General features: G+C 43.4%; 1 protein-coding gene across 1 annotated transcript in view; it reads right to left on the reverse strand.

The window, feature by feature from the left end:
• Positions 1-25,587, reverse strand: part of cfap47 (cilia and flagella associated protein 47) — a 433,070-nt gene that overhangs the window by 70,766 nt on the left and 336,717 nt on the right. Inside the window, exon 57 of the mRNA XM_033032292.1 lies at positions 4,342-4,501. Within this exon, the coding sequence (XP_032888183.1) occupies positions 4,342-4,501 (160 nt within the window). The remainder of the gene's footprint in view (positions 1-4,341; positions 4,502-25,587) is intronic.

Genomic DNA, 25,587 nt, shown 5'->3' on the forward strand with positions numbered 1-25,587 from the left:
CAAGCTTGTAGCGTCATACCCAAGAAGACTTGAGGTTGTAATCGCTGCCAAAAGTGCCAAAGTACCGAGTAAAGGATCTGAATACTTATGTAAATATGATATTTCAGCTATTTCTTTTTAATTACTTTGCTAAAATATCTAAACACCTGTTTTTGCTTTTTTTAAATTATTGGAGTATTGTGTGTAGATTGATGATTAAAATGAATTTAATCAATTTCAGAATAATGCTGTAATGTAACAAAATGTGGAAGAAGTGAAGGTGGCTGAATACTTTCTGAATACACTGTTTCTCTTGATTCCCTAAGCCCAAAGAGCTAAATCTAACTCTATCTTGAAAACATCCAGTGAATTGGCCTCCACTGCCTTCTGTGGCAGAGAATTCCACGGATTCACAACTCTCTGGGTGAAATAGTTTTTCCTCATATCAGTCCTAAATGGCCTACCCCTTATTCTTAAACTATGACCCTTGGTTCTGGACTCCCCCAACATCGGGAACATTTTTCCTGCATCTACCCTGTCCAATCCTCTAAGAATGTTATATGTTTCTATAAGATCCCTTCTCATCCTTCTAAATTCCAGCGAATACAAGCCCAGTCGACCCATTCTTTCATCGTACGGCAGTCCCGCCATCCTGGGAATTATCCTGGTGAGCTATGCTATACTCCCTCAATAGCAATAATGTCCTTCCTCAAATTAGGATACCAAAATTGCACACAATACTCCAGGTGCGGTCTCACCAGGGCCCTGTACAACTGCAGTAGAACCTCCTTGCTCCTAAACTTGTATTGGTATGTATTGCTGTCTTCTACTGTGAAAATAAATGCAAAATACTGCTTAAGTGTCTCTGGCATTTTCGTTTAGCGCATTGTTAATTCCCATTTCTGTTTCCAAGGGAATTAATTTCTATTTTGCTACTCACTTCTATCTCGCATAATAATAACCAATGCTGATTTATAATTATATGCTACTTATCCTTCTTTATCGATGTTTTAAATGGATTTATGAAATGTTCTCAATCCTTTGATCTACCATAATTCTTCACAATACAATAATCATTTCCTTACAAACAAAGACACAAAATGCTGGAGTAACTCAACGGGTCGGATAGCATCTCTGAAAGATCATGGATACGTGGCATTTTGGGTTGGGGTCCTTCTTCAGACTGATGGTAGTGGTGGGGGGGGAGGGGAGAAAGCTGGAAAAGAAAAGGGGCAGGATAATGCCTGGTAAATGATGAGTGGATACAGGTGGGGTGGGGTGGGGGGGGGGGGACTCTCACCCATTTCTCCCCTATTTCTCCCCTTCCATCTTTACTCCTTCTATTGCTTCACAATTCTCACCTCTTCTATTTTTATCTTGCACCTTTTATCTTTTCATCTCTGGCCATTGCCCAACCATCTGCCTATCAACCCCCCCCCCCCCTCCCCCTTCACCTGTATCCATCTGTCGCTTGCAAGGCCTTGTCTTGCCTCTCCTCTCTTCCAGTTTTCTCCCCCCACCCCTCGCCCACCATAATCAGTCTGAAGAAGGGTCCCAACCTGAATTGTCACCTACCCATGTTCTCCAGACATGCTGCTTGCTCTGCTGGGTTAGTTCAGCACTCTTTTTCATAAAGCAGCATCTGCAGTTCCTTATGTCCTCACCCTTTGCTTTCAATCTAATTCATCACTTAACTTCCTCAGTTAGCCACATTTGAGCCTTATTTCCCATGTACACTTTACCCCTCAATGTTATGTATCTTTGTTGTGAATTATAACTATCAAGTGTATATGTTATTTCCCAATCCACTTTGGTCAACCCACCTTTGATGTCCATATCACCATCTTTATTTATTTTAGTTTAAGACCTAAGTTTGCGACAGTAAAACTAAGTGTAAATTTATTCAACAGCTCATTATTCTTGCCCTTGGTTATTCTCATCAGTTAGGTACCCAAGGTCCTCTGCTTTAGAAAGTGCCAAAGATTTAGAAGGAGGTATTTCTCCTTATCTCAGGCTTAAGCAGTCATCTCTTATCATGAGACAAAGCTCCTGTTCTAGATACTTCAACCAAGAAAATAGCCTCCAAACACCTCCTTTTCAAGTCAGCTGTGGTTTCTTCCAAACTCTAGTGAGTAAAGGACAAACCTACTCCAGCTCTCCTCAAGGGGAAATACTCTCAATGCAGGAATCAGACCAATTATTCCATCTCTTATCCACTGGAAATTAAAAACTACAGATGCTGGAAGTCAAAAACAGAAATGCTGTAAATATTCAACTCAATATTGCACCTGTGGGACGAGAAGCAGAAAAAACTTGTCAAGATGGAGATGCTTCATCAAAACTGAAAAGGAGACAAAATAAGTTTGTAAAGGAACAGAGAGGGTGGGGGAGAGAGATGGCCTTTATTCAGGTGAAACCAGGATGACATTGAAGATAAGCTGTAAACAAGGTTATCTGGTCCATGAGTGAATGGGAGCAGTTAGAGTGAGAAGGTGGCAAACGACATAGGCAATGTTGCAAAATACAGAGGAGGAGGATGCGCCCAGTCTGACCAGGCAAATCTGGGCAAGTCCACCATTCCCAGAGAGAAAAAAAAAACTGAGCTAACATCACAGATTGATGACTGATACAAACGGAAGGGCCTGTCCCACTTAGGCGATTCTATTTATTTATTTATTTATTTATTTTTAGGTGACCAAGCCGTCGCCACATGGTCGCCGGGGTGTCGCCTGTACGGTCGTGAGTAGTCTCCTCAGCCGCCCAAAGAGTCGAAGCGTTTTTCTGGTCGACGTTGGATTTTGATATGTTCAAAATATTTCAGCGACAGTGGGCTTAACGCCAATGAGCGTAGCTTGACTTCTCCTGAAGTAGGTGCTGTCATAGGTTGTCGCCAGGATGACGTAGGTTGTTGACAGGATGACGTAGGTTGTCACCGGTGTTGACTTCGGTGAATTCCATTGGCAACTACTTACGTCAACCTTCGTCAAATGGCGACAGGTACCGGCGACTGAATTGTCTTAAATTGTCTCCAGTTGTCGCAGACAGGGTGGATGTCCTAATGGGTCGACGGCTGTCGGTAGCTTGCCGTAGTTTGATGCCGTCTAGGTGGTAGGTTGTTGTAGCTTATCGTAGACATTGCCGTAGACTTTGTCATTAGGGGGTCCAGTCGCCGTTTTTTCGGCGACCTGCTGCTATGGCAGTGGCCGAAAAAATTGCCTGAGTGGGATAAGTCCTTGAGAAATCTAGTAACCTGAAGTTATAGAATTCAAGATTGTCCAGAAGGCTGCAATGTGCGTTGGACTTCACTGCAACAGTACAAGAGGCTGATAGGTAGAATTGAAGTGGATGGGGAATTAGTGACCGGCAATGGGAACCTCGATGCTGCCCTTGCAGACTGAATGCAGGTGTTCCACAAAATGTTCTCCCAATCTGGTATTGGTATCTCCAATGTAGAGAAGACCAGATTGTGAACACCAAATGCAGTACACTAGATTGGAAGAAGTACAAGTGAATGGTTGCTTCATATGGAAAGACTGTTTGCGTCCCTATTTGGTGGGAAGGTAAGAAGTGAAAGGACGTGTTGCTTTGCCTTTGGTTGCAAGGGGAAATGTGGTAAGAATGGTGGTTGTTGGTGAGAATGGATGGGTGGTCCAAGAAGTTGCAAAGGGGCCACTCCCTGTGAAATGATGAAATGGGAGGAGAGTGTAAGATGGTCTGGTGCTGGAATCTCTGAAGGTGCCTCTTATCCCCTTTTCAGCACAGAGACCAAAACTTCATACAGTGCTTCTGGTATGATTTAATTTAATTTCTGGGCAATAATACTCCCTTCCTCTTATACCTCAACCCCCATGCATAAAGGCCAAATCTGCATCTATTTTGAAAACTGCTCAAAGTATCTGCAAGTTAACTTTCTGTGTTTCATAAATCAGCACAACATCCCTCAACATAACGTTTACTAGTTTCCCTTAAATTAAAAAAATCTTAATTGGTAATCTTTATATTAAAAAAAAAGCAAATAAGTTCACATTTCTTTCATGACACTTCCTGATCTGACCTCTCTCCTACTTATTTATTGTCTGCATTATTTTGCTCCCTTCACACTGATCATTTTCTCATCTAGCTTTAATCATCAGCAAGCTCGTTAGACTCTGGTCGATCATCTTTATAATTTAGTTGAATCTGTTTGCTTTTGCATAATTTCTTAACATTTAATCGTCATTGTGCACAAACGTACAGTCAGCACTCGTAACATCCACTATTTACAGCAACATGAGTATAATAGTATTGCTTATTCAGTTGATATTTTAACCAATTATTAAAACACATACTACTGCTTACACATTTGCTCTGCTTGTATCTTACCTTCTAATTTCTTCAGTTGTTACATTAGGTAAAGCACAAGGCCAAGTACTTCCATCCTGCTTCTTAATTTGGACGACAATCAGACCCTCATACATTGTCATGTATTCTGGTGCAAATATCAAAGGGATGTCCAATTTCTCTTTTGGTGGAAGTAATATATCTATTCAAATGAATAATGCATGGTATTAGTGTGTATTGTCAGAAAATCTTGTCCCAGAGACATGAGATGTGTAATTCACCTTTAGTAATTTCACATTTGACAAATCTAATTTAATATATTAGATTCTGTAAATGGCATGATAGAACATGTTGCCAACTAAAATAAATTTGATGCATCACACAGACAACTCAGTTGATATGCAATTTATTACTTATGATAAATATAAAATGATTTAAGGCACACAATTAGATTCAGGGTTTTATGCAGGTATAAATTTTTTAATTACCCTGATACCAATTGGGGAGGGGGTTACATATGCATGAAATTATAAATATTTCCTACGATGTGACATAATTCAGTATTCTTTTAAGTCTAAATGTGCTCTGAGGAGGACAAACAGATAATATATTGGAATATTAAAGAGTTATTCAAAACCTTTCCAATGGATTGCCTTTCATATCCAGAACCATTTGTATAAACATACTAGATCAAGTGGGACCCGTTGGATCCCTATCACACGGAAGGCCTGGTCCCCCAACGCAACACATTCCCCAACGCAATATTACACCACTCACTCATAGTCCCCAACTGCGCAGGTCTAGCTCATTTCCCCTCATCCCCTAGCACTTCACTCTTTGAAAACAAAAAACATCCAATTCCCTTGGCCTACCCCTGCCCGTTACAATGTTTCAAATGACAGAACTCAGTATCCTGTCTTTGTAACATTGTAACGGGCAAGGGCAAGTTGGAATTGGATTTTTTACAGTGAGAAGTCACATTTTTAAAGTTTAGAGTAAGGTCCAAAAATTGTACCACCATCGTGTACCGTTTTGGCATAGTTTCGGGAGCACATGGGCACGCATGCAAACAGACACACAGAATCACAAACAAGATGAGAGTTTTAGTAATATATAGATTCTATGGAAAGCAAGGATGAAAAGTTCCCACTGGATGAGTTAAATCCAGCATTTTCCATAATAAACTTGGCCTCAAGCTTCCTGTGTTTGCTGTTTTATTATTTTGGTTGTCAATGAGCAGGAGGTCAAGCCTGGGGGAAGGTAGGTAAGTACGTTGGAAATTATAGAGATTGTGATTGACAAAGAACCAAGATTATTCCCTTTCCCCTGCCCATCTCTTCCCACCCATAGGAAAAACAGGAGACCACAGGTCAGTGTGTCCTACATCTCTTGTTAAGAAAAAGCTAGAATCTACTCTACTTGCTATACTTTAATGCCTCAGCCACTTTCGAAGATTGAGGAGATTTGGTATGTCGCCAAAATCTCTCTCAAACCTCTACAGGTGTACGGTAGAGAGCAGATTTACTGGCCGCATCACGGTGTGGTTCAGCAACTCAAATGCCCAGCAATGAAGGAAATTTCAAAATGCGATGGATACTGCCCAGTACATCACGGGTACTGACCTCCCCACCATCGAAAGGATACATAGGAGACGATGCCTTAAAAAGGCAGCCAGCATCATCACGGACTCGCACCTCTCTGGCCAAGCTCTCATTTCACTCGTCATTGTAAGAGTCTGAAAATTGTGACCTCAACATTTAGCAGCAGCTTCTTCCCATCAGGCTATTGAACACCACAAAACACCAACTAAACTTCAAACTACGAGCTGTCTTGGTTTCATTAGGGATCTTAGGATATTATTTTGTTTTTGCACTAATACTGGGGGTTTTATATTATCGATTGAGTACTGTATTTACAGGTACACAAAAATGCTGGAGAAACTCAGCGGGTGCAGCAGCATCTACGGAGGGAAGGAAATAGGCAATGTTTCGGCCCGAAACGTTGCCTATTTCCTTCGCTCCATAGATGCTACTGCACCCGCTGAGTTCCTCCAGCATTTTTGTGTACCTTCGATTTTCCAGCATCTGCAGTTCCTTCTTGAACAATGTATTTACAGACCTGTTATGCTGCTGCAAGCACAAATTTCATTGTTCTGTTTCAGTCCACATGACATAAACACTTTGGATACTTTTGAATCTATTATTGAAGATGTAATGGCAATGCACTTTTGATTGAAGGCACTAAAGGTAATCAAGCAACGTTAAAATATATTTTTTAAAGGGATCTCAATGAAATGGGATGGAGATCAGGGATCTCAGGAGGAAAATTGGTCAGGCCCAGAGACAGTGCGACTTGAGTGACATGCAACCATGGTTTCGTGGGTATGTTGTTATTCCTCTGTGTACGTGCAATGGCTACATCAGAACAAAGCAAAATTATAAAAGCATTGCCAGCGTAAATTAAGCCCCTTAGTATTAGGATGAAGACAAATTACTAATTTCATTTAAACAGCATGCATGACCTCTTTTATTAAGCAAGAGTATAAGAAAACAAAATCTTCCAACAACCCATAAACAAGATGAAAGAGAAAACGCCATAGTTTAGGACCCTGGAAACTAAATGTATTAAATCTGAGGTGGTCAAGAGGCCATAATTTCCAAACTCGAATGACAAGAATGAAGGACAATACAGAGAGTGGTCGACATTGCCTGGTTCATCACAGGTACTGGCTTCTACCATCAAAGGGATTTATTGAAGGTGCTGCCTCAAAAAGGCAACCAACATCATCAAAGACCCAAACTGCACAGGCCATGTTGTCATTTAGCTCCTATCATCAGGTTGAAATAACAAAAACTATGAAAAACAGGTTAAAGAACAGCTTCCCAGCAATCATCACGTTCTTGAATACCACGCAACACCAACTGAGCAACTATGAGCTTCTATGGACTGTGTCTTTTGTTGCGTCATTAACTTTAGTTTTGCACTTATTATGGTTATCTAGTTTATTGTTATTAATTTACCATATTTTTTATTGTTATATACAATCTGCATGTTATTGCACTTACAGACATCTTAAGCTGCAGCAAGTATAGAATTTCATTGTTCTGTCTTGTCAGCACATATCTTAAACCTTCAGACAGTATTAAGCCCTCTTGACTCAGAGGCGCAGATTTATTACAAGCATGGTGGGCTGAATAAGATTACAGCGGGGAACAATGCCATGGAATGAATAGGAGACAAGGCTGGGAATTTTTAAACTGAATTTGTGCCCAACAGGAACCAGAGTCATACAGTCATACAGCATGGAAACAGGACTTTCAGCCCAACTTTCCCATGCTGACCAAGATGCCCAGTCTACAGTAGTCCCATCTGCCTGCCTTTGGCCCATATTCCTCTAAACCTTTCCTATCCATATGCCTCTCCTTACATATTTGAAAGGTTATAATAACACCTGCCTCAACCATCTCCTCCAGCAGCTCATTCAATATACCCACCATGCTCTGTGTGAAAAAGTTGCCCCTCTAATTCTTATTAAATCTTTCTGTTGTCACCTTAAAGCTGTGTCATTAGAACACACTATGTTTGGGTAGAGAATCCAGCAGTATGAATTGTGCATTAGCCAATTTTGACAGTTTTCGAAGAGGTTCTCAAAAGAAGCAACGTGTTATTATTTTCCAAAATGTCAGAGACTGGAGGGAAGGCCACTGTAACTTGCAAACCATTAAATTTAACTCGTTTATTCGAAGAAAATAAAGAAAAACAGGAAACCACAGGTCAGTGTGCCCTACATCTTTTGTTGGAAAAAGGCTAGAATCTATTATTGAAGATGTAATAGTAAAGCACTTTGAACCGTTTCAGATAATCAGGCAAAGTCAATGTGGTTTTTTGAAAGGAAAAAAACATTTTTAATTAATTCCTTTGATGAACTAACACATTCTGTGGAGAAAGGGGTAAAGGTGTACCAAGATTTTCAGAAAGCATCAAAGGTTATTGAAAAAAAGAAAAGCTCATTATGTTAGAGGTAACATTTTGCTATTGATACAGATTGATTGGCTAACAGAAAATAGTAATAAGACAGCAATGGGTCTTTTTCTGGTTGGTGTGATACATCAGTGCTGGGTCCTCACCATTTACAATTTACATAAACAATTTGGATGAAGGCAACAAAGGTATTTGCTAAATTTGCTGTGAGACAAAGATACAGTAGGTAAGAAATAAGTTGTGATATGAACATAAGGAGGCAACAAAGATATATGCAGGCTACGTGAATGGGCAAAGGTGGTAAATGAGGAATCATGTGGGAAAATCAGTAATTGTCCATTTTGAAAGGGAAAAAAAATTGTTGATCCAAATTACAAAAGATTGCAAAAAAGGAGAGATTATGTTGTATTAGTCACAATTGGCTAGTATTAGTCCTAAGGTCATGGAGCTATGCAGCATGGAAACAGGCCCTTTGGCCCACCTTGTCCATGCTGACCAAGTTGGCATACTGGGTTAATCCCATTCGCTTTATCCATGCCCCTCATGACCTTGTACACCTCAATCTGTCACCCCTCAGCTTCCTCATCTTCAAAGAAAAAAATCTCAACTTATCCATCCTCTACCTGTGTCATGCCTACAATTCCTGGACACTTCCTGATTAATCTCTTTTTACTCTTTCCAATTTATTGACATCCTTCCCATAGCTGGGCAACCAGAACTGCACAGTACTCCAACTGTGGTCTCACCAGCAACTTTGGTTAGCTGCATCATGATGCTCCAACTTTTTAACTCAATTATCTTCCGAATGAAGGGAAGCATGCCAAATGCCTTCTTCACCACACTGTCCACCTGATTTGCCACCTTTAGGGAACCATGCACCTATACTCACAGATCATTCTGCTATGTTGTAATTAAAAGTAGAATTGGCCTGGGGAGCTGAGTAAGTTGTTCCTCCTAATTCATACGTTATTCATGAATGAAATTTATTGCAGTCAAAATACAACTTTCAAGATGACCTCACATTTACCAAAGGTCAGCTGAGAAAGATTGGTCGGGAGAGATCAGTCAAATTTAAAAGTAACAATGATGTGGGTAATGGTCTCAAGAGCAAATGAGATGATAAAGCTTCCAGCACTGCTTAAGACTCGATATCAATGGTTTTAATGATTGTGCAAATCTGTGATTTGAAGCTTAATCTGGTATTTGTTTCAGTTGAAGCCCATTGCCAGAGAGAAGGTTGGAAACGGTCACTGGGGAATGGAGGTTCTGATGGAGAACAAAGAGAAAATCTTTGATATGTTTAATATTCAGTTCATTTGAAATTGGATGTCAGACAATCAGTTTGATCATTTAAAAACGATTGCAGATTCAAGAGAGGTGGGAGTGAAGCGGAACTGGTAGTTGTCATGCTGAAAGCAACATTTTGTTTTCAGATGTTACTGACGGGCTGCATTTGGAATGATAAATAGGAGAGAGTGCAAATTATATTTTGAAGGGCTTTCAGTGAAAACAATGAGCATAAGAGAAGTTATTGGAGATATATTTCCTTCCATAATGCATAGATCAAAATTACCCCTTTGGTCCCACCAAGCTGAAAGACAGTGGAAAGACAATGAGGAAAGTATGGTGCTGGGGTCGACTAGCTCAAAGACGGAAGGACAATCGAAACAGGCAAGCAGATATAGGTTAGAGCTATCATAATCATATGTTGTCAGAAACAGCTTGATAAGAAGAAGTTTGGCAGTGGTAAAAACCTGATTGAAGGGATTCAAATAATGACATGAAAGACATGAATTTGGAGCCTACCACATGTTCAAAGAAGAAAGGGAGTTTGTAAAATGAAAGGATCAATGATTGATTTTTGAAGGGGAGGGTGGTAAAGACAGATTTGAAAGCCAAGAAGTATTAACATGATTAACTAATGCAGGGTCAAGAAGGGAAAGAGGTCGATATCAGTTAAAGGCCTCGGGCAGTTGGATTCATGGGTAAAATAAGTATTAGACAAAATCATAAAATAAATGAGTGAAGGAAGTTAGTTTAAAGTGAAGGATGGAAGAATGCTTGCAGTTTGGCTCTGTGGCAGCTGACTGAATGGTCTCTATCTTGAAGCCAAATGATATCAAATACAATTTTTAACAAAAATATACTGTAACAAATGCTAAAAAAAAAAAATTCATTTTTCAGCAAGCTGATGTTTGGGATAATCAATAGGCATATGGAAATAATAATAAATAGAGATAACAAGCTAAATTCAATAATCTCTAACAAGAGGCCAAGGAATTGTAATTAATCCCAGCCCACTGGTTGCAATGTAAATAGCATACCAGCTTCATGCTGCCTACTTATTATAAACACTTCAAGGTTTATTAAATGCGTTTAACATCATGAACAGTTTGCAATCTTTCAAGCTCCAACGAAAAGTTGAGTTTCTAAAATATTAAGATTATTTCTCTCTCCATAGATCTGCTATTTCTGATAAAGGGTCCCAGATCTGAAATGTTAACTGTTTCTCTTTCCATGGATCCTGCTTGACTTAGTGAGTGTTTCCAACATTTTATGTTGTATTTCAGATTTATAGCATTGCATCTTTTTTGATCTTCATTGAGCATTTTCAGCATTTGATGAGCTGAAAGCAATTAAAATTATTTTCCATCTGCAGGAGATGAACTATTTTGTACAGTGGTATCTGTCAGCAGTTACCACCAAAGTGAAGTTTACCTGGGACATAATGAAAACTAGTACAAGATGGGGGAGAGAGGTTAGCAGAATTTTTGGATCTTCACTGAAAGGCTTCATGAAGAAAATAGAAAGTTGGAGAGGTGTCTAATATCTACAGACTCTCAGATGCGTGGTCAAAGGCTAGCGCAAAAGATGTTGATGGTGGCCAATACATTATACTTTATCCTGGACTTGCTGCAGAATGCATAACCAGTGACATAACCAAACACATCAAAGATGGTGAAGAACCAAGCATGAGTATCCCGTAGCCAGGCCAAAAGGTAAGAATAAGTGCAGGCATGAGGTTACACACAAATTCTGTTACATTAGAGAAATTAATATATTGACTGGGTATAGATTGCTGAGAAAGGCTGATGCATTGGGAAATCTGCCTCATGTCAAATGTCAAAGAGTATCGACAACTTGAGAGAGCACAATTTGAAGCTCATTCTCACTTATGGAACTTGCAGCTGTCTCCATTTACAGAAATGATGAAGTATCTGATGGTTGATACTGAAGTTGAAGCAGAAATCTCCAAAAGGTTGAGTGAAGCAGTGCACTTTTGTCACCATGTCTGCGGGCTTGCAGGATGTCAAAGTAGTTTCGCACTTTTCCTCCAACAAGACAGAGCATAAATTGGTGGACTCATAAATTGTCTCATGATGGGTCTTCAATCTGAAAGATTAATTATGTTTTCTTTCCACAGATGCTGCCTGATGAGACTTTTATTTCAGATTTCCCCTGCCCATTCCCATTCCGACCTTTCTGTCCTGAGCCTCCACAATTGCCAGAGTGAGGCTACATGTAAAATGCAGGAACAGCACCTCAAATTTTGCTTGGGTAGCTTAGAACTCAATGGTATGAGCTTTGAATTCTCCAATTTTCGGTAGGTAACCAACAATCACACATCCACCACATTCTCTTATTTCCTCCTCACTTCCCTGTGCCCTGCCCAGATGCACACACATTTCTCACACTATCATGTCCCTCTTTCCACTTCCCCTCATCCACTTCCATCTATATTCTTTCCTTTGGCTTCACATTTCCCTCCTCACTGACATCCCTTTGGCCTCTTTTAATCTTTGGCCTTTGTCTACCTATCTGCCAATATAACCCTCCCTCACCAATATCCACCTATCACTTGCCAGGCTTAGTCCCGCCCCACCTCGACCAGGCTTCTCCCCCCTACTACAACTAGTCTGAACATGGATCCTGACCTGAAATGCCACCTTCCCATATTTTCCATGCTACCTGATCCACTGATGTACTCCAACATTTGAGTTTTTATTTGCAAAAGGAGAGGGTTGGACAAACTTGGATTGTTTTCACTGGAGCTTCAGAGGCTAAGGAGCAACCTTAAGTGCCCAAGATAGTGAGAGGCTTAGATAAGGTGCATAGTCAGAGTGGAAATATCAAATACTAGAGGGCATACCATAGAACATAGAACAGTACAGCCCAGGAACAGGCCCTTTGGCCCACAATGTTCATATCTAACATGATGCCAAGTTAAACTGATCTCAACTGCCTGTACATGGTCCATATCTCTCTATTCCCTGCACTTGCATGTGTCTATCTAAAAGTCCCTTAAATTCCATATCATATCTACCTCCACACCACACTTAGCAATGCATTCCAGGCTCCCACTACTCTCTGTATAAAAATGTTTACCCTACACATCTCCATTAAACTTCCTCCTTCCACCTTAAAGCTACACCCTCCAGTGGTCGACATTTCTACCCTGGAAAAAAGGCCCTCTACCCAACATCTCTCATAATTTTAGTTACTTCTATCAAGTCTCCCCTCAACCTCTGACATTCCAGATAAACCAATCCAAGTATGTCCAAGCTGAAACCCTCTAATTGAGGCAGCATTTTGGTAAACCTTCTCTGCACCCTCTCCAAAATCTCCACATTTTTCCTATAATGGGCAATCAGAACTACATGCAATACTCCAATTGTGGCCTAACCAAAGTCCTATCCAGCTGCACCATGATTTCCTGACTCTTATATTCAATACCCCTAGCAATGAAGGCAAGCATACCATATGCTTTCTTTACCACCCTATCCACTACCCACCTTTAGTGAGCTATAAACACAGACTCCAAGATCCCTCTGCACATCAATGTGGTTAAGGGTCTTGCCATTAACTGTATACTCTGTCCTCTTTTTCAACCTTCCTAAGTGAAACATTATCTCCATCTGCCATTTCTCTGCCCAATACTGCAGCTGATCTATATTCCACTGTATCTCCTGATAGCATTCCTCACTGTCTGCAACTCCTCCTATTTTGGTGTCATCAGCATACGTACTCACCAACCCATCGACCCTCTAGGTCATTTATATATATCAAAAACAGCAGAGGACCCAACATCCTAATTAGATAAGTCCCCTGTTGAGTGCTCCACTGTAACTCATCCTCCTTTCTCGTCCAGCAACTTGTCCACTTTTGCTTTGCCTCTTAAAGATCTTCCATTTGTGGTGCATTGCATGGGAACAATCTATTACGGGCTCCAACCAGGAAGCGGCCGTTCCAGGTGGCCCATCCGCCTCCGTAGAGGCAATTGCGGTGGCCTCAATAGGCCTGACTTTGGGGTGAACATGGGGTGGGGACTGGACATTGTGCCTTCCCCCACAGTGCTATCCACTGTGGGGGGATTATTTTTTTTGTCTAATTGTAGTCCTGTAGGTCTGTGTCCAAGATGGCTGCCGTGAAGAGAGAGTGGACGCTGGCGCGCTTTGGCTGCCGCTGCTCTCTCTTCACACTGTGTTTTTGATTTTCTGTTTTTGGATTGAATTCTGTTTTTAATTTGTGTCTCTGTGATGTCTTTTTTACCTGTTCTATTCCGATTATATGTTTTTATTCCGATTACTATGTAAGGTGTCCTTGAGATGTCTGAAAGGCGCCCATTAAATAAAATGTATTATTATTATTATTATTATTAATGTAATCCAAGGATGCGGCTTGTGCAAAATCTTTGCAGTCAGCTAAATAATTTTCACCTATTATTTTTCTACTCCCTCTGGAGGTTTGGCAATTGAAATAACTTTTATAGGAAGCAAGGACTTAGAATTGTTGCAACAACCAACAGAAATCAAGCAACACTTTTCGTAATGTCTAGCCTACAAGTTGTTTTATGTGTTTAAGAAGGAACTGCAGATGCTGGAAAATTGAAGGTACACAAAAATGCTGGAGAAACTCAGCGGGTGCAGCAGCATCTATGGAGCGAAGGAAATAGGCAACGTTTCGGGCCGAAAACCTTCTTCAGTGGTGGTTCAGGTGGGTTGCTTGCTTTTTTCCGAGCGAGGCTTTCAGTATGTACTGCTACATAAAGGTAGGTATAACGAAGCATATTTCATCAGACAGTAAAATCCATCACTCTGTGAAGTTTAGATGTTTCATAAAAGAGCAGACGTTTTATTACTGGTAGTAATTCAAACATAGATTGTTTTTTCATGAATTGGCTAATAGAAAATGTAATGCAAATTAAAACATTGTTAAAGAAGAAGATAGCAATTAAAAATTTGATTTCTGTCTTGTACAAGTACTGAGGATTTGACAAAGAAATAAATTAAGAAATAAAAATATAAACTGAGCCCCTGATGAGTCACCTTACCAAACGCTTCAATATAACCATGAAAGAAAATATCCACAAATGCTATCACTTGTGAATGCTAATACATCTTTTTTTTTAAACCCTTTGAAGAAACACGTACAACTGGTGTCATAGAATAGCAGGCAGATCATGGCAAGTTGCTATGGTTTCATTTCAGAGCTAATAACCGTCTATTTTTAGAAAAGGGAAATACAATTTAACTGAAAAATTCAGAAATACCTGTAACTAAAAAGAACAGAAAAACAGGAGTCACAAATAAATATAGTATGAAAATAGTAGAAACTGTTGACCTTCACTTCCCGCTTAAGAAAAATACTGCCAAACATTCACAGATCAAAATCATGCTCCCTTTGAAAGTGCAATGGCTTAAATGTGATATACAATTATTTTGATGATAAATTGATTTTTGAATTAATTACTATAATGTTATAGTTTAGATTTTTAGCCTCTTCCTTTGTATTAGCCTCTTTCTTTGGTATAAGTTGCACATTATAGCTGTCAGAGTGGGAAGGAGAACATCTTGGGGAGCTTTATTTTCTGTTTTGTTGCCATTTTGAACTTTAGCATGTACTATACAAGTGTGAAACAAACACCAAGTATGTAAAGAATGAAATTAGCGTTTCTTTCTCATTTCCTTCTGATGCTTGGCCTTTTAATAATTACTGCAGCCATTTATCCTTCATGTTCTTGTATGCATTCATCTAAAATTAACGAATGTTATTCTTTCTTCGTAGTATAGCAACAAATGAACAATACAGACTTCCTCAAAAATACACTGATTTTGTGTCTCCATTCGGGCCACCCTTTATTTCCTTTTTATGTTACCTTTAGCTGCTGTTCCAATGGGATATCATAATCATGTTCCTCAGGCAATATATAGAGGTCGCTACATGGAAGAGGGCAAAGCTGAATCTACTCTTAGGGAAGGGTAAGTGACTGAAGCCTCTGTGGGTGATCCTTTTGGAACCAGCAATCACTGTTTTGTTAACTATTTTAAATAGTTATGGATAGAGGACGGCCCCACAAATTAAAATTCTGACTTAGAGGAAGACCAACTGATGGTATTAGACAGGAACTTGCTCAAGTTGATTGCAGAAGGATGTTTGCAGGGAAAGAAATGTCTGGAAAGTGGGAGGCTTTTAAAAGTGTGGCAACAAATGTTTAGGGTGAAGGACAGGCACATGGGAGGAAGGAAGCTTGGATGACGAGAGAAATTGAAGAAATTGAATCAGGAAAAAGGAGGCATGGGGCATATATAGGAAGCTGGGATCAAGTGTATCCATGGAGGAGTTTCAGGAACTGAGGAGCATACTTAAAGTGCCTGTCCCACTATGGCGGCCTTATTGGCGAGTTTAGGAGAGTTTGCGCTCGTCACAAGCTCGCAGCATGGTCGACACGTGGTCGTAGGTGGTCACTGGTAAGTCTCCTTCATGGTCGAGAGGAGTTCCGCCATTGTGGTTACTACTCGTGGTCAGTTTGGTCGCGGAAAATGTTTCAACAAGCTGAAAATTTTTCTGCGAATAACAATTGGTCGGCATGGAGAAAATCGATACTTTTGAATTCGTAGTGCAGTGGTAGTGGGGTTGCCATGTCGTTGTAGGTAGTCGAGGTAGCCGTAGGTAATCTCCTTTGCTGACCGGGCATTTTAATTGGCTCATTGGGGGAAAAAAAACCGTAAGCACGAGTTTTCAGAACCAAGGAAAACCGACCGGTATTGTTAAATGCCCGCTAAACTTCACAGCTGTGTATCTCTGGCTTACTAAAAGTGGCTGGCTTCTTAAAAGTGTCTCCACTCCTTCTCCCCCCCCCCCCCCCCCCCCCCCCCCCCTCCCGGTCTTTTAAAGGACTTACCATACACTGTGCCAGCTGTCTTTAACCTTCCTGTTCATCGCGGGTATCACCTTGGCTTTGCACCATGTGAATTTCAGACAGTGCTCCCCCCGCTTTCCCTGGCCCCGCCTTTGCGATGTGTGTGTGTGTTTAAGAAGGACATCAGAGGGGCAGAAAGGAGGCAGGAGATAGCTCTGGCAGAAAATATTATGGGAAATCCAAAAAGGTTTTATAAGCACATTACGGGAAAGTGGATAACTAAAGAGAGAATAGGCCCCCTTAGAAACCAAAGCGGTCATCTCTGTGTGAAGCTGCAGCAGATGGGCAAGGTCCTTGATGAGTATTTCTCCTCTGTGTTTACAGTGGAGAAAGATGTGAAGACTGGGGAACTTGGGACAGTTAATAGAAGTGTCTTGAAGACACTTAGTAGTACAGTCGAGGAGATGCTGAACATATGAAGGTGGATAAATCTCCCAGGCCTGATCAGATATATCCAGTGACACGGTGGGAAGCGAGAGAAGAAATTGCAGGCACCCTGGCTGAGATATAGGTCATCATTAGATGCAGGTGAGGTGTTGGAAGACTGGAGTGTGCTCATGTTCTGTCTCTATTTGCAAGGAAAAGCCTGAAAAGTATAGACCAGTGAGCCTAATGTCTGTGGTAGGCAGGTTACTGGAGAGTATTCTGAGGGATAAGATATATACACGTTTGAATAGGAGGTGATTAGGGATAGTCAACATGGTTTTGTACGTGGAGGATCATGTCTCACGAATTTGATTGAGTTTTTTTACGAACTAACCAAAAAGATTGATGAGGGCAAAGCCATGGACGTTGTCTATCTGAGCTTCAGCAACGCATTTGATAAGATTCCACATGGTGACTGCTCTGGAAGGTTAGATCGCATGGGATCCAGGGAGAATTAGCCAACTGGAGAGAGAATTAGGTTCATGAAAAAAAAACTGAGGGTAATGGTAGAAGGTTGTTTTTCATACTGGAGGCCTGTGACTAGTGGTGTGTCTCAGGGATTGGTGTTAGGCCCATTGTTGTCTGTGGTCTATATCAATGATTTGGATAAGGATGTACAAAGCATGATTAGTAAGTTTGCAGATGACACAAAAGTGTGTGGCATCATAGATAGCAAAGATAGTTATCAGCAGGATCTTGATCAGTTGGGCAGGTGGGCTGATGAATTGTTAATGGAGTTTAATACAGATAAGTGCAAGGTGTTGTATTTTGTGAAGTCATACCAAGGCAAAAACCTTCGCAGTGAATGACAAGGCTCTGTAGAGTCGAAGAGCAGAGGGATGTAGGGGTACAAGCACATAGTTCCTTGAAAGTAGTGTCACAGGTATATAGAGTGGTCAAGAAGGTTTTTGACACATTGGCTTTCATCAATCCAAGTATTGAGTATAAAGTTGGGATGTTATGTTACAGTTGTACAAAACATTAGTGATGCCACATTTGGAGTATTGTGTTCAGTTTTGGTCATCCTGTTATTGGAAAGATGTTGTTAAGCTGCAAAGGTTCAGAGAAGATTAACAAGGATGTTTGCAGGACTCGAGGCTCTGAGCTATAGGGAGAAGTTGAGCAGGCTAGGACTTATTCCTTAGAGTGCAGGAGAATGAGGGGTGATCTTACAGATGTGCCCTAAGATCATGAGGGGAATAGATAGTAGAGTAGGGGAAACAAGAACCAAACAATTAACGTTTAAGGTTAAAAGAAAAATATTTAATAGGATCCTGAGGGGCAACGTTTTCACACGGAAGCTGGTGGGTATATGGAACAAGCTACCAGAGGAGTAGCTATGACAGGTACTATCACAACTTTTAAAAGACACTTGGACAAGCACATGTATACCAAAGGTTTAGAAGGATATCGATCAAACACAGGCAGGTGGGACAATTGCAGGTGTGGCACCTAGATCAGCATGGGCAAGTTGGGCTGAAGGGCCTATTTCCATGTTGTATGACTCTCTGACTCTATTTGCAGACATGATCGAGGAATTGAATAAATTCAAGTTAGTGAATTGAATAAAATTAATTGGAAATGTAAATACAGATGTTTGAGTCAAGTTTGAGATATTTTAATTGTCCATTAATATTGGTTTGAGACTCTGTATAAAAAAAACCCCACCCCATACATCTCTTTTAAGCTTTCCTCTTCTCATTTTAAAGCTATGCCCACTAGTATTTGTCATTTCAACCCCGGGAAGAAAGATTCTATCTACCCTATCGATCGCTTCGCCCGACACCTCCGCTCAATTTGCATTAACCAACTTGATCTCAGTGGCTAAGCACTTCAACTCCCCCTCCATTCCGAATACGACCTTTCTATCCTGGACCTCCTCCATGGCCAGAGTGAACCCCACCGTAAATTGGAGGAGCAGCACCTCCTATTTCACTTGGGTAGTTTACACCCCAGCGGTATGAACATTGACTTCCAATTTCAGGTAGTGCTTGCTTTCTCCCTCCTTCCCCTCACCTTCCCAGCTCTCCCACAGCCTACTGTCTCCACCTCTTCCTTTCTTTTTACCCCCCCCCCCACATCAGTCTGAAGAAGGGTCTCGACCCCAAGCGTCTCCTATTCCTTCGCTCCATAGATGCTGCCTCACCCACTGAGTTTCTCTAGCATTTCTGTCCACCTTTGATTTTTACAGCATCTGCAGTTCCTTCTTAAACCTATAAACCTGTATGTGTTTGGTGTGTGGGAGGAAAAAGGACCACCCAGGGAAAAACCCACATTGTCACAAGGGGAACATGCAAATTTCATATGGACATCACCCATAGTCAGGATCGAACCCGGGTCTCTGGAGCTGTAAAGCAGCAACTCTACCGCTCTGTCACTGTGCCATACAAACTTGCCAGGCGAGAATCAAAGCCTTGTCATTTGATGCACATTCTCTATCACTAAACCCAGGGGATAAAATGTTTTCACAGTCACACAGAATGGAAACAGTCCGTCCATGCCGACCGAGATGTCCATCTAAGCAAGTCTCATTTGTAGGTGTTTAACCTATAACCCTCTGAATTGTTCCTATCCATGTATCTGTTCAAACGTCTCATAAATGTTGTTATAAATATTGCTATTTCTCTGCGAAATTGAGCCATCATCTATAATTTCTCCTAAATCATTTCTAATCTCTTCGGATTAAATTCCTAATCATATACTATGCTTAAACAATTTCCATATGTTTTCTGTCTTCAAGATGTAATATCAAAGATTGTCAGCTTTATATTTAAATCTCTCCTAGCTGTTTTAGTGGCAGAGGTCTAGTTGTCCTGGCTCTTAACTCTGCGATGCCAACATGACTTCAAGGAAATCCGCAAAATCTCTTTAATCATTCATTTGATAATCCTATTAATTCGACTACTCCTGCAGTCATTTGTTTTTTCCAGTGATGTTAAATTTTTTTTTACATCTACTGATTCGAAAAAGGATTAAAATGGTTCCATTGTATTTTGCTGACAGGTTTATATGACTGTGACTGTGATCAATGTTATTACTGTTCATGTTCCCCAAGATATAACGTTGAGAATAACTTGTTCAGATGGCTTCTATAAGAAGAAAGCATCTAATATATCTCACCAGTTGATATTACAAGGATTTATTGTTCTAAACCTTTTCGATATGAATGATTCTGCCTTACAGATGGTTAGATAACTGCTTTATAATAAGGTGCACTGAGGTCTGCCAGCATTCACTTCTCCAACTCCCAGCACAGCAGAGACTTTCTCTTGTCCCCCAACAAATTCACCCTGTCCAATCTCATATCAATCTGCAGTAGGTGTGTGGTAGCAGTTGGGAACTTTACTGTTTAGATTTAATTTATCCACAATTTTCAATTTCTGCAGCACAAGGGTAATTTCATTGTCCTATCTGGGACGCATGACAATAAACTCTCTTGAATCTAAAAATATGACATATTAAAGTGCCAGTTTTAATACCATTCTTCCTTTGTGAAACATGCATTCTAAGTTATAATCCTTAACCCAAAAGTTTTTTTAATAAAGTGTATGATTATCAATACTCCTTGAGCACATTTTATTTTAAATCTATAATGTTAAATATAGATTCATAGATCTTTCAATTATTTTATCTTGTTGAAATGGCAGGAGCTCTGAATGTCAGAAATTTTTAATCCAGTTTATTTTATTAATTTGATCTGTTATATTTTGATTTTAAAAAATATCCTTGCTTTAATGCTAAATGTTTGATGAAAAACAGTAAATGTATTTTCCTACTATTATTTACTAACTCATCAATGGGAAAAGACTGCAGCCTCGAGATTAGTTGGAGCTTCCAAACATCTGTTAGCCATTCCTTGCATGGCAAATCAACAAATGTTTTGCTCACAGGCCCATTGCCAGGAAATTCAGTGGCACAAAAGCTTCAAGACCTCATGTGCCATGAATTTGTTTTAGGAGCTTAGGATTGTCTAATGCATATTCACCAGTGCAGTGTCTGTAAACAAAATCTGGTACATCTCGAGTGAGAGGGAAGATGTGGTGCAGTGAACTGCAAATGAGGGAGGCCCAGTGATAGGGGCACTATTCATTAAGTAGAACTGTCAGAACAAATATTAGTAAGAAAAGCTGATGCAAGGTTATTGTAGATGACATGTGCATGTACCTTTAACATAGTGACCTCACCACTACTAACCACTCCCCATATCACAAGTATAATTACAACCTTCCCACCCATTGATCTCTCTCTCTAGTTCCGGTGACAGACCACGAACAGCTAGGGCAGCAACGTATGTGTATCATGAATAAACAGTAGTAAAGACACAGTGTGTTATGACTACTCTTTACATGGTGTCAGAATCGTACCTTTGCGCCTCCTGTTTGTCGGGTTTTCTTTACTTTTGACCCAGTTCCCTATCCTGTGTGTTTTTTTGTATCTCCTGTGCCATGGCTACTTCTTGCCGCAAGCCCGATATGCTTGTCTTCGACTCAGACATTGCCCATCGGTGGGGTGTCTTTAGACGTGACTTCCAACACTACGTCACGATCGCCCATCCTGCTGCCACCCCTGCGACACAGGCTTCTCTGCTTCTCAACCTGGCTGGTCCCGATGCCCTGGAACGGTCTGAGTCGTTTGTCTATGGTGCAGATGAAGATGCTCGGGACCCGGTATGTCTTATGGCTAAGTTTACCGCAATGTGCGACATCCCCACTAACTGCATCTTAGAGCGTTTTAAAATGTTCACCCGGCGTCAGATCCCTGGAGAGTCAATCGATAACTATATCGCCGCGTTGCGGCACCTGGCCAGGCGTTGCCGCCTGGACGCGCTGACCCCCGATCAACTGACCTGGGACATTCTAGTGTATGGCCTTCAGGATGAAAAGCTAAGGGCTGAACTTCTGCGGAAGCACGACCTGTCTTTGGACGAGGCTCTGCACGCCTCCCGCATGGCTGAGGCTGTCGCCTCGGCGGTGTCGCCTGCTGATCATGACATTAACTTTACCAGTGTTGCTGGCCGCCGGCGGTACGCTGGCCCGCAACGGCAACGGGGTTCCCCTGCACCCGGGGGTAGCAGCCCACAGCGTTGCCCCAACTGCAACTTTGCCTCCCATCAGTTTAATGTGTGCCCTGCATTGGGCAAAACGTGTAACTTTTGCAGGAAATTAAACCATTTCTCTGCCGCTTGCCGCTCCCGTGGGAAGCCAGTTCCTGCTCCACGGCGAATGTTAAACAACCTTGCTCAAGCTGATACCAGCCTGACGAACTCCCTTTGTCTGATACAAGTTCCTCCCAGGGGGAGACCAGCATATTTTCACTGTTGGATGCACCTGCACTGATAACGGACCCTTCGGTTCGCGTTACTGTCAACGGCTCGACCTTCACCGCAAAAATCGACACGGGGGCCGTGGCAAATGTAATGTCAACAAGCCTCTTCAGGAAGATAAGGACTGATGAGAAAGTTACTCCCGATAACTCCCTGTTGCATGCCTACGGGGGAGGCGTGCTCGTTCCTGTGGGGAGGGCTACCCTGCACTGCAAGGTACTGCAGGCCTCTCGGCCCCTCACTTTTTATCTACTGGATACAAACAACATCACCCTGTTGGGCGCCCGGGCGTGCCAGGACCTCGGCTTGGTCTCTTTCCACCGTGATATCCACCAGGTGCGGACCCTTATGGACCCCCTGCACGAATACCCTGACCGCTTTGACGACAAGCTGGGCAAGCTGCCCTGCAGCTACAAGATCGTTGTCGACCTCGGTGTTGAACCTGTGATCCGTCCACCACATCGCGTCTCCTTCGCCATGAAGGACAAGGTGGAGTCAACGCTGCTCAACATGGTTACCATGGGCATCCTGAAGGAGGTGAGCGATCCCACCCGGTGGGTCTCCACCATGGTTGTTGCTGCGAAAAAGGACAAAAGTGAAATTCGCATTTGCATCAACCCCAAAGACCTGAACCTTGCCATCAAACGCCCGCACTACCCCATGCGAACAGTGGAGGACGTCGCTGCACAGGTTGGCCCGGCCACTGTCTTCTCGGTTCTCGATGCCAAGAGCTCCTTCTGGCAGATACCGCTGGACGAGCGGTCCTCTTACCTGACTACCTTCAGCACGCCCTTCGGCAGGTTCCGATTCCTCCGCATGCCATTCGGGATCAACTCTGCCAGCGAGGTCTTCCAGCGGACGATGGAGCAGCTGTTCGCCGGTCTGCCGTGTGCCATCATCGTTGACGACATCCTGGTCTACGGTAAGGACGTTGCTGAGCACGACCTCCACCTCCGTCAAGTCCTGGACCGGGCCCGTGAAATCAACCTCAAGCTCAACCCAAAGAAGTGCCGTTTCCGCGTCCCGGAGGTCACCTATGTGGGCCACGTCTTTACTGCCTCGGGGCTGAAGCCTGACCCGCAAAAGACGGCTGCGGTCTCCGGGATGTCTTCACCCACCGACGTGCCCAGCCTGCAGCGTTTCCTGGGCATGGTTAATTACCTGGGGAAGTTCATCCCCGACCTCAGCGAGCTGAGCGCGCCCCTGAGGGAGTTGATCAAGAAGGACACTGCCTGGGCCTGGTTCCCGCATCACCAGAAAGCTTTTGACGTCCTGAAGTCCAGGCTGGTCAGTACCCCCACTCTCAAATTCTTCGATCTGCAGCGTCCCATTGTTCTCACCTGCGACGCCTCCAAGTTCGGTCTTGGTGCTGCTTGCCTGCAGCTCCACGATGGCCTGCAGCTGCCTGTTTCCTGCGCGTCCCGCACCATGACCCCTGCCGAGCAGCGCTATGCTCAGATAGAGAAGGAGCTGCTTGCTGTGGTGTTTGCCTGCTCCAAGTTCAGGGACTATATTCTGGGCAACAGCTTCACGATCGAGACCGACCACCAGCCGCTGGTCTCTATCCTCAACAAGCCGATCCACGTTGCCTCGTCCCGTTTGCAGCGCATGATGCTGCAGCTCCAGCGTTTTACGTTCAGAATTGTATATCGCAAGGGCAAGGACATGTTCGTGGCCGACACGCTGTCTCGCGCACCGCTAACGTCCACCGATCGCCATCCATATGAATCGTCTGACCTGATGGTGCTTAACGTTAACATTGTGCCTTCACAGCAGATACAGTCCCTGGTCAGCAACACTGCCAAGGATCCTGCCCTGCAGCAGCTTGCCGACGTCATCCGGCAGGGCTGGCCAGACCATCGTTCATCCTTGCCGGCTGGTGCCGTGCCCTACTTCCTGGTCCGTGACGAGCTCGTGCTGCACGACGGTGTGGTCGTGAAGGGACACAAGGTCGTTGTGCCTGCTGCGCTGCGAGACCACTACTTTCAGACCGCCCACCGCGGTCATCCTGTGGCCGAGGCCACTCTGTCTCAGGCCCAGAGTCAGTTCTACTGGCCCGGCATGGCCCAAGACATCCGGGAGAGGGTCTCCGCCTGCTCTACCTGCAATAGCCTTGCTCCCCATCAGCAACGGCAGCCGCTTCTGCAACAGCCTGCCCCCGAGCTGCCCTGGATGGCCGTCGCCACTGACATTTTCGAGTGGCGTGGCAAGCACTTCCTGGTCCTTGTTGACTCGTACTCCAGCTGGTTCGAGGTTGACCAGCTGCACTCCCTCACCTCGGCCGTTATCGGGAAGCTGCGCCGCAACTTCGCAACCTTTGGCTCCCCGGCAAGTCTTCAATCGGACAACGGCAGCCAGTTCTCAAGTGCCGAATTTCGGAGTTTCGCTGCCAGCTGGAACTTCGACACTATACCAGCAGCCCAGAGTACCCGCAAAGCAACGGCCTGGCAGAGCGCGCTGTCCGCAGTGCTAAGGACTTGCTGGAACATTGTAGACTGTCCCATTCTGACTTTTACCTGGCCCTCCTCAACCTTCGAAACATCTCCCGCGACCCTGCCTTGGGCTCGCCAGCACAGCGGCTGATGTCTCGCAGTAGGAGACCTCCGATCCCGGTGACCCAGCGGTCCCTCGTGCCCTCTGTTCTCCAGCCCGCTGCCGTCCAGGAGCGCATTGCCCTCAAGCAAGAAATCCAAAAGCGCTCCCACGACAAGTCCTGTCGTCCCCTCCCGCGTCTGTTCCCTGGCCAAGTCGTCTGGATGCAGTCCCCCTCCGGTCACTCCAGGCTTGCCATCATCGTCGGTACTGCTGGTTCGCCGCGGCCCTATCTAGTCGACCATGACGGTACCATTTACCGCCGGTCCCGCCAAAATCTGCGGCTCGTCAACGAGCCCCCACCACCGCCTGCCGACCCCTTTGCCCCCCCGCTGTCTGCCACGTTGCCTGCCACTCCACGCATGCCTCGGTCCCTGCCTTCTCAGCTCTATCAGCCCCGCTCTCCAACAGCCAGTCCTCCCTCGCCTGCCCGTCTTCCCGCTGCTGCGCCTGCATCCCCTCCATCGTCTTCTCCTTCTCCTCCCGGGTCCCCGGTTCGCTCACCCGCACCTGCTCCTGTTCTTCCTGCAGAGGGGGGAGATGGCGAGCTGCGTACCCGGTCCGGGCGGGTGGTCAAGCCGCCTGTCCGTTATGGTGATTTTGCTTAACTGTTTGCTTACCTGCTCGTAGCGTATGAGACGTGGTCGCCCTGTCACTACTGTATTGCTTTTCATTTCCAAGGGGAAGGATGTAGATGACATGTGCATGTACCTTTAACATAGTGACCTCACCACTACTAACCACTCCCCATATCACATGTATAATT

The sequence above is a fragment of the Amblyraja radiata genome, chromosome 14, assembly GCF_010909765.2.
Source record: "Amblyraja radiata isolate CabotCenter1 chromosome 14, sAmbRad1.1.pri, whole genome shotgun sequence".
NCBI lineage: Eukaryota > Metazoa > Chordata > Chondrichthyes > Rajiformes > Rajidae > Amblyraja > Amblyraja radiata.